At 49.4% G+C, this 7623-nt stretch overlaps 2 protein-coding genes across 2 annotated transcripts in view; one reads left to right on the top strand and one right to left on the bottom strand.

Moving 5' to 3' along the window:
* ENH_00056840 (hypothetical protein) overlaps positions 1-734 on the bottom strand; it is a gene marked incomplete at both ends in the record, with an annotated part of 1154 nt that extends 420 nt beyond the window's left edge. Inside the window, one exon of the mRNA XM_013583875.1 lies at positions 45-734. Within this exon, the coding sequence (XP_013439329.1) occupies positions 45-734 (690 nt within the window). The remainder of the gene's footprint in view (positions 1-44) is intronic.
* A 3572-nt stretch (positions 735-4306) lies between these two features.
* Positions 4307-6406, top strand: ENH_00056830 (hypothetical protein, conserved; the record flags this gene model as incomplete). Its single annotated transcript, XM_013583874.1, has 1 exon — positions 4307-6406. The coding sequence occupies one exon, from the start codon at positions 4307-4309 to the stop codon at positions 6404-6406; it is 2100 nt and encodes a 699-aa protein (XP_013439328.1).
* Between the last annotated feature and the right edge of the window lie 1217 nt (positions 6407-7623).

Here is a 7623-nt window from a genome sequence, read left to right as displayed (position 1 = left end):
CGTGTTGCGGCGGTCGCCGCTTGTTCCCACGACTGATATTTCACTTGTCCGTTATTGGTTATTAGAAGATGGAGGTCTGTCGGTAGCCCAGTGCAGTAATAGTCCGCGAGTTTGTCGGGGGCAAAACCCAAACCACGCTCCGCTACAGCCGCAAACCGGTCCGTGTATTCCTTCGGGTTACCATTCCACCGTACTTTGGCCAACTCCGTTAGCAATTGACTCTGCGACATTGTTCTGTCAAACCGCTCAAAAAGCCTGCGCTGTACTGTCGTCCAGTCGCTTAGGTCGATAGTTCTCCGTAGATACATCCAATACGTTAGAGCGGGGCCCACAAGGTGGTCTATAAGTGCATTTACCCACTCCCGCGGTTCCAATCCCATCTGGGTGTACCGGCGCTCGATGCGCAGCAGAAAGGCCTCCATAGTGTTACCGTCTTCTGGTAGTATGGGAGTCGTTGCGTCGGATTCCACGTTCCCCCCTATAACAGTTCTTATCACGCTCATTGCGGACTGGAATTGGTCCCACGTGACGAAGGGACTGTCCCCTGGCATAACATTGGTCATAGGTATCACCTGTGGGGGCGCCTCCTTATGCCCATGCGGCCGGTCTGCCACGGTGGGCTCCGGAGTCGCGTGGCGATCATGGGCTCGTGTCCCGCTCGGCATTTTGTTGACTGACATTGTAGAAGTCTCCTGCGGCGTGGGGCCGATAACGCGTCCGTTGCGGAGCTGCATCCCCTTCCGAGCGAAGATTTCTAGACACGAGTTTTTAAAACATGGCATTTCTACCCCCAAGTCGGGAAAGAACAAAGGTGTCAATCCCGGAGCAGCTCCCAAATGTAGTGCGCAGCGCCTACTGCTGCGACTACGCTGCTACCTGCCCCTCGAGCAGGCCTACAAACTACACCTAGCGTAGGCCCATTTCCTGGAAACTGTAGCTTAATTTCATCGAAATACAATAATTCTTAAGTGTTTTAAAATCTCCCTGTTCGATTCGCCCCACTCTGGGAGCTCGCCTCCTACGCCCTATGGGGAGGAGGCCTGCACTGGTGCCGGCGCTATCGCCAGCCCCAGTCTCCACACAATTTCCACACATTTCACGTATGCATTTGAACTGATAGACAGTTTTTCTTACTTTTATCCTAGTAGGAGGGTCCTGTCCTCCTCCATTGTTGCGTCCCCTTGTAGGTCGCTAGCTAGCTATCGTCTCTAGGAGACTACCTAGCCCCATTGTAGTGCCTGTGCATCACACTGATGACCTATAAGCGGTTAAGAGGTTGAGACGCAGATTGAGCGCTGTAACCTATTACTAGTGAAATAGAAGTGTACTTTATTTGCAAATAAACATCTATAGACTAGAAAAGCCTGCGAATGCTCTAAGATTGGGGCTGCCGACAACGCCGGCACCAGTGCGCGTCACATACTCACCGGACGAACAAAGCAAGAACCATGAGGAGTGACCTTTAGGAAATATGTTTTTTCGGAATTTGAAACAAAAATGTCCTTTTACTAAAATGGTAGACGTTGCACGACCTATGCGTCGATAGTAGAGAAGATTTCATAGAACGCCCAAGTTGTGGGCCGTGTAGCATCGTAGTCGCTGCAAAGAACGCGGTGTACTACACAAACAATCCTCACTAGGAGATCGGATAACGTCTAAATCTTCGTATCTATCAGCCGGATGACAACCAACGCAGCACACATACAGCTGACGTGATATTACATCTCCTAACATTGCTGCCTGTAGTCTTTTGCTTCTGAAATTCACAGCAAACCCCGGTATAACATAGCTATGTGTGCAGGCGTATTACTGGTGTAGAATTGTGAGGGTCTGAAAACTGCGAAGTAAAAGCATTTTCCACAGATATCATGCTTTTCGGAACAAAAATGCCGGGCGGCTTCATCTGCTCATATAAGAGCTCGTGCCTTTGTTCCATCGAATGAAGCCACGATACTTTCAAGAAGGGGGCTTTATCTGGGCTCGGGCTCAATCGAGTTTTTTCCAGTAGCGAAATTGGGATCTGTTGCCTTATTGGTCGCTCCCTCTGTAGCAGATGCCTCTGACGATCGACTCATTGCACTAAACGCCAACTGGTGTGTAGACCATTTTGGCTTATCTAAGCAGAAATCTCTTCCGCATCACATTCGTGGGTAAGCAAAGTTCTTGAGCCATGGCGATCATTTACGATAGCTGGCAACATGCTCTGCAGTGCTGCATGGCACGGACGAAATAAATCTTGGTGCTTAAAAGCCTTTGCTCAAAGTTGTGTGTTCAAAGGGTTGTTTACAATCTTATGCAGAATAAGTTCTGCACTTTGTTAAGACAGCTGCGCATCAAGGTAACCCAACGATTTGTAGCGAAGGCTAGGAGTTCTTTTCGGCCGACAGGGTGAAACGTCCTTTTGCACTTTCCTATGTTGTAAACTTGATGTAAATTTCCCAGATAAGGGGACCCGGCTAGGCTTTCGCAACTGACTTGGGAAAATTCAAAGTAATAATTTGATAAACTTAAGCAGCTATTCTTCAGGCGATGACGATGGGATTGGTCGACATTTTAGTACTGACTACCAAATTTCGGGTAAAGTAGAAACAGGGACCGCGTACGAGCAGAGGGACCCCAGTTTGATAACCAACAGATACTAATAGGGGACAATGTATCTACGATTTAAGAGGTAGAAAAAGTTCTTCGCTCCTCCGGTTTCATGGCCTCTAAGCGGGCTGATGGGGAAGCCCGAAAAGAGGCTGTCAGCACACGCTTGGAATACCGAGAAGCTTGCGCCTAACAGCGAATGAGGACTGGACTAAGGGAAGCAACAAAAAAGGCGATGTGTTAGAGAGAACAGGTGAAAATCGCAGAAGTAGAAGCACAAGCTCTGTAGTACGCTGTGCTGTCGCCGCTGTACACGGAATCTAAACCTTCACCGGCGGGTGAACTCGAATGATCAAAATCGGAACCTTACTTCTCTTCTTTGAGTCTCCCTATTAGGGACAAACCCAAGTTACACATCGGTCAAAATGTAACTGACTGGTGAGCGCATCCCCACGAGGTCCGTGTCTACACCTCGCTAGGTCGGTGCTCCGTCAACCCGCCTCGTGACTCGGCCAACAGCGGGCTTCCTAGGCCCAAACGTTAACCCCGGTAAAAACTAAGCCAATTTTATCGAATCACCAGGTCTGCTCTATTTTTCGTCTCTAGAGGCCTCAAGAGAACCCATTGTACTGCCTGTACACTACACGTTCCCAACTTCATTCAGCAGCGCACGGCCCTGTACGTGACGACATAGTATGAGCCTCTAAAAAACCAAACTAATCCTAAACAAAAGCACAACCGGAGATATAGAGTTCATTCAATCACTGTATTTAGAAGAGCTGCTCCACTGTATTCACAAACATAACAGCTAATACAAACAGTCATCGACATTAGAGCCCACCTCTCGAAAACGCATTCGACAAGCCAGTCGGGGCTATTTACACAACTAATACGCAGAGAGGCAACAAAAGAAGGAGGACTCACGTACATTTGCCCATTCGACGGGCTATACCTTGCCGGAGCAAACTAGGTCAATCCGCAGCCACAAACAGGACCCAGCGGCAAAAATTTGTTCTGGGACAGTAAGGAAAGAAAAAGTTAATTCAGTATCTGCACTCACATGGACTAAAAATTTGAACTTAAGTCAAGATCTTACGCTCCATTGACGTAAGCCACTTAGTGTTGATGGTATCATGCCACTCTGCTAGAAGCGCCTTTCCCAAAACCTGCGATGTAATTCTAGATACAACGCGAAACGCGCCCATGCTTTGGGCATCTAATATTTTTATGTTTCGAAATATAATTATTTAATAACGGGTAAAAATATATGGGGATCCTTTGATATGGTTTCCCGTTGAATGGGATGTCTGACGTGTCTTGCCCACTTCAACACAGCTCGCAATAGCCGCCTGCCCTTTGGAGCAGTGTGGGCAGAGTGTCCCAGAGCGAAGCTCAATTACATTTCATGGTCTAATATATTTGCGGCATTTATCATTTTACTTGTTTGCTAGTAGCTGCTGCTGCAGCGTCATGCACCAATGGAAGGTTAGATATCCCTGAACAACTGGTTGTGTTTGGCCTTCGTGCAGGCCTGTACAACAGGTTCCATAAGGCCCAGAAGTTTTTGGCGAACGAATGGGTCACAACAAAAACCTAATTTCCCTTGAAGGACTAGATTAGATTACGAGCTGTACTGGCACTGACGTCTCATGAAAAGGTACATTCTGACCAGTGGTAAATCATGCGACGCAGTCAGCTTCCAGCGCAGGGTACTTCCATGAGGCACGATCTCCTACATCTTTACTCATTACCTCTCTTACTATCAATAATAGCTGAATGTCTATGTGCATCGAGCGCAGAAGCGCTCCCTCTCTTGCAAGCCGAAAGGCGCCACCCACTCGAAGGGGAGTGGCGAGAACTGTTGGCACCTTCCACGTCGCATAAACCAGATCCTGTCCGTAACACTAAGATCTCTGTGGGATCAAAAAATTCAGGTCAGCTTTGGGTTGGCCCCGGGAGGAGACTACGGCGGCAACGGCCGAGTTCTGCTTCTTTTCCTGCGGCATTAGCTTCAGCTGTTTCCCTTGCGGTCACTTTGGCTTTTCTGGCTCTGTGTCTGGCCGAACAAATCAAGAAACGAGGCTCAGGAGTAGAGCCGCGCAGCCTTTCGGACGGCGGTGGTGATAAGGAGTTGTCAGATATTCTTGAAGGGTGTGTTTCACTGGAAGAAGAACTTCGTCTCTATCGCGGTGCTTCTGGACCTCAAGAGCCGAGTAGAAGGTGGTCTGGGCAGCCTGTTCCGTCGTATGAACCTGCCGGACTTACTGATGGGCGGGATTATCAGAGCCTTCATCGATTGGGGGAAGAGTCACACAGTCATTCCAATGGACTCGCCGCGGTGGAATCAAATGCGTCTGACAGAGGAGATGGACGCTGGTGGTTCAACCTGCATTACGGAAAACAGCGTGAAGATGCGCCATCGTGGTATTCAGATGAGCGGCCTGCATGGTCTTTTGTTGGACAGTACGGCGTCGATGAGACTGGGGGCGAAGGCATGTTTCGTGGAATTATGGTTTCACCGCATGCCATGCCGCAGCAACAGGCGCCTCCTAATGCCATCTCCTACACCTTGCCAGATGACGAGACAAGTATTCCTCTGCTCGATGCTTTAGCTCCTGATGCGTGGCTGATGTATATCCCGCAGCTATTGTTTGAGGACGGAACAGAAGTAAACCCTGAAACGGAAGCGACCAATCAGTTTCCCGTCGATGGTTCCGGACCGTCGGCATCACAACAATTTCCGCGTGCGTCGCATTCGATGCAGCCTTCTGCTGCGTCTCCGGCACCCTTGCAGAGTGACGACAAGTCGGTCGGTTGCATTCTGCATGCAGAAGGCAGTATGAAAGATAGTTTCAGGGGCCTCACTCCGCACGTTACCCTGAAAAGGCCTTACGAATTAGTCACAGAGGACCCCATGCTGCAAGATACCACCGTGAGGGCAGCCGCTTCTGGCGTTGCGACGGCTGAGCAGACATCCTCTTCAGTAGTGGTGGTACCCTCTTTGAAGCGTCTACGGGGAACTGATTGCGGCTCTGATTCGGGGTCCGCCGTTCTAACAGACACGTTTGCAGCCCGTGGAGAAGACACAGAGGAAGCTCTTCCAGTTGAGCGGGCTGCTGCCTCTACGCAGCACTGCTCGGAAGGATTCACGGCTGGAACCGGCGAGTTGCCAAAGTCTCGCACAGAAACTAGAGATATGCTTATGCATCCATATTGGAGACTGCCTGTGGTAGATCCGAAGAATGTGCGCAGGTCCTTTCGTAGGGAGTTCGCATTGTCAATGTACGTCCGTGAAACTACTCCAATGAAGCTATACACGGCAATGCGTGGCTTGTTTCTCAAGCCTGCACTAGACGCTGAAGATGTGGAGGAGCTGATATCTACAGCTGAACGTTTGGCCAGCTACGCAAGAATCAAGTTAGCATGGAAACACATGCGGCCGGCTCCATTCCACCTTGCCAGAAAGATAGCCTCGATAATTGTTGCACTTGATTACCTTGTGTGCACGGTCGAGCTGCTTGGGGAGAAAATGGATGCCAAAAATTGGTGGGACCTGTTTGTGCAGCAGCTGTATCTAGAGATTCCTGTTAGCAGTGGGAAATTTGTTGGTAATGCATCAGTTGCGCTGAAGAAGATGGTTCGTCGCTTGAGTGCTGCTCTGATTATCTACAAGGCAGGAAAACGCCCCCCACGCGATGAAGTTATTGAATTAAAACGACTCATATTTACAAAGTTAAACACTCATTGTCAGTTTCAGAACCCGTTATGGGACCTCTGGGTCGAAGATGACCTCAAGTTTATGTCGTCTGCCTCCTAGGGCTTAGGCACAGCAGAAGATTGGGAGCGGAGTTTTCCAAGTAATTTCGGCAGCGTTTTCGAACGAGCAATGCACGTCGCACGTCGCAATTTACTGCAATATGTTCGATGATCCTGCAGCAGCTATTGTGCTCCAAGTTGGAGCAAAGAAGATGCCCATACTGGCGAAGCAGCGTGGGCTTGTCATCACAGTCCAGCTGCCACTTTACTTCTTGTATGCGGAGGCAGAAGTGGCATATTTTTGTCGCCTACATAAAGTTCCTGCATCACTGATATCAGCTTATTGCAGTTCTGCACCACTAGGAGGTATACGGGAGCTTGCAACAGTAATGAGCAGAAACACGGTTACGGGTGCTGCTGTGACGCACTCGCGGTTTGCCATGGAAGAGTAGGCAGCATCTGGTAGGTAGTTTTCTCAAGGTGCCGTGCCGAACGCTCTTTTTAGTTGCCACATAGCTCTCAGTACAGAAGAGTCCTTTGGAGATTTGAGGAATCAGTGGTTTGGCTGCAGTCAGTGCTAGCGAACAACGCCAGAAGGGAGCGCATCACCTACAGGATGGACGGCTTGGCCCTGCGTTAGGTAACTTGCTTATGAGGCAATTGCCACATACAGCCATGATTCCTTGTGCGCATCTTCTGTCTCTGTACAGAAAATGCTCGTCCTTGCGTTTCAGGAGGTTTAATGCGCCACGCGGTCCAAGGATAAGAGTCCTAGAACTTTTCAACGCTGTGGCTTGAAAGGGCTCGCTTTCGGTAGATGCTTGCGGCTACGATCCGCAAGCCAAGCGTTGGAGACTACGTTTTCAGTTGTCGTGACACTTTGCAGGGTCACGTTGATTGCCTATGCTCTCTGGGAAGAATTCGGCCTTGAGCACCAGGTCATGGTTACCCAGAAGTTACGAAGAGTGCCTGCAGGCAACCTATCACATGCTTGTCTGCAGTAGTTATCTCTTCACTCAACGAGTGCTAAAGTGCTGCTCTTACGGACAGAGCAATTACTGCGCGAGGGTGATTCAGCTAGGCTGGAGACACTTGCAGTAGCACAAATCACTGATGAATCGCCTTGCTCGGCAGTTGAAGGTATTGATTTGCAGAGGAAAAGCTATTAGAGTGATGACTCTGAGGGCCAGAAATGTATATCAAACCTTCTTCTCGCAAAACTAATCCGACCAGAAGGTAGGACAAGTAAACGCACAAGCAGAATCGGCCTCGTCCCTA

Source organism: Eimeria necatrix, genomic scaffold, assembly GCF_000499385.1.
Source record: "Eimeria necatrix Houghton genomic scaffold, Enh_scaff474, whole genome shotgun sequence".
In the NCBI taxonomy this organism is placed as follows: domain Eukaryota; phylum Apicomplexa; class Conoidasida; order Eucoccidiorida; family Eimeriidae; genus Eimeria; species Eimeria necatrix.
The sequence above is the reverse complement of the archived record's forward strand: the minus strand, read 5'-3'. Positions and strand labels throughout refer to the sequence as shown.